At 35.0% G+C, this 904-nt stretch overlaps 1 protein-coding gene across 1 annotated transcript in view; it reads right to left on the reverse strand.

Moving 5' to 3' along the window:
• Positions 1-665, reverse strand: part of LOC108675709 — a gene marked incomplete at its 5' end in the record, with an annotated part of 11,324 nt that extends 10,659 nt beyond the window's left edge. Inside the window, one exon of the mRNA XM_018163734.1 lies at positions 573-665. Within this exon, the coding sequence (XP_018019223.1) occupies positions 573-665 (93 nt within the window). The remainder of the gene's footprint in view (positions 1-572) is intronic.
• Between the last annotated feature and the right edge of the window lie 239 nt (positions 666-904).

A 904-nucleotide genomic window follows, 5' to 3' on the forward strand; every position in this document is an offset into this window, starting at 1 on the left:
AATAGACTATGTTGATGTCAGACATAAATAGACTATGTTGATGTCAGACATAAATAGACTATGTTGATGTCAGACATAAATAGACTATGTTGATGTCAGACATGAATAGACTATGTTGATGTCAGACATGAATAGACTATGTTGATGTCAGACATAAATAGACTATGTTGATGTCAGACATAAATAGACTATGTTGATGCTGTCTCTTATACACATCTAGATGTGTATAAGAGACAGCTTCTAGTCTCACTAGTCTCACTAGTCTCACTAGTCTCACTAGTCTCACTAGTCTCAGCTAGTCTCTGCTAGTCTCATTAGTCTCTCTAGTCTCACTAGTCTCACTAGTCTCACTAGTCTCTGCTAGTCTCTGCAAGTCTCCACCAGTCTCTGCTAGCTGCTGGTCTCACTAGTCTCACTAGTCTCTACTAGTCTCACTAGTCTCACTAGTCACTACTAGTCTCACTTGTTTCACTAGTCACTACTAGTCTCACTAGTCTCTACTAGTCTCACTAGTCTCACTAGTCTCACTAGTCTCACAAGTCTCTGCTAGCTGCAAGTCTCACTAGTCTCACCCTGAGCAGCAGCTGGTAGTCGTTGAGGCGCTGTATGGGCAGCTGTAGGTGCTCCTGCAGGCGCTTCTCGTCACCGATAGAGCTGCTAAGATCCTGTGGTATAATATAATATAACATAATGTAATATAATATAATATAATATAATATAATATAATATAATATATTAAATTAATGAAAATATTATATTATAACTTTTGTAATTTACTAATGATATTATTTATTAATTATGTTTCTCATTGCAATAGAATATTTATATAATTACCAATGAACATATATAAGTTACATCATGAATATTATCAATATTCGTAGTTAAGAATGTTATAAATATTTTA

This window comes from Hyalella azteca, unplaced genomic scaffold, assembly GCF_000764305.2.
Source record: "Hyalella azteca isolate HAZT.00-mixed unplaced genomic scaffold, Hazt_2.0.2 contig1713, whole genome shotgun sequence".
NCBI lineage: Eukaryota > Metazoa > Arthropoda > Malacostraca > Amphipoda > Hyalellidae > Hyalella > Hyalella azteca.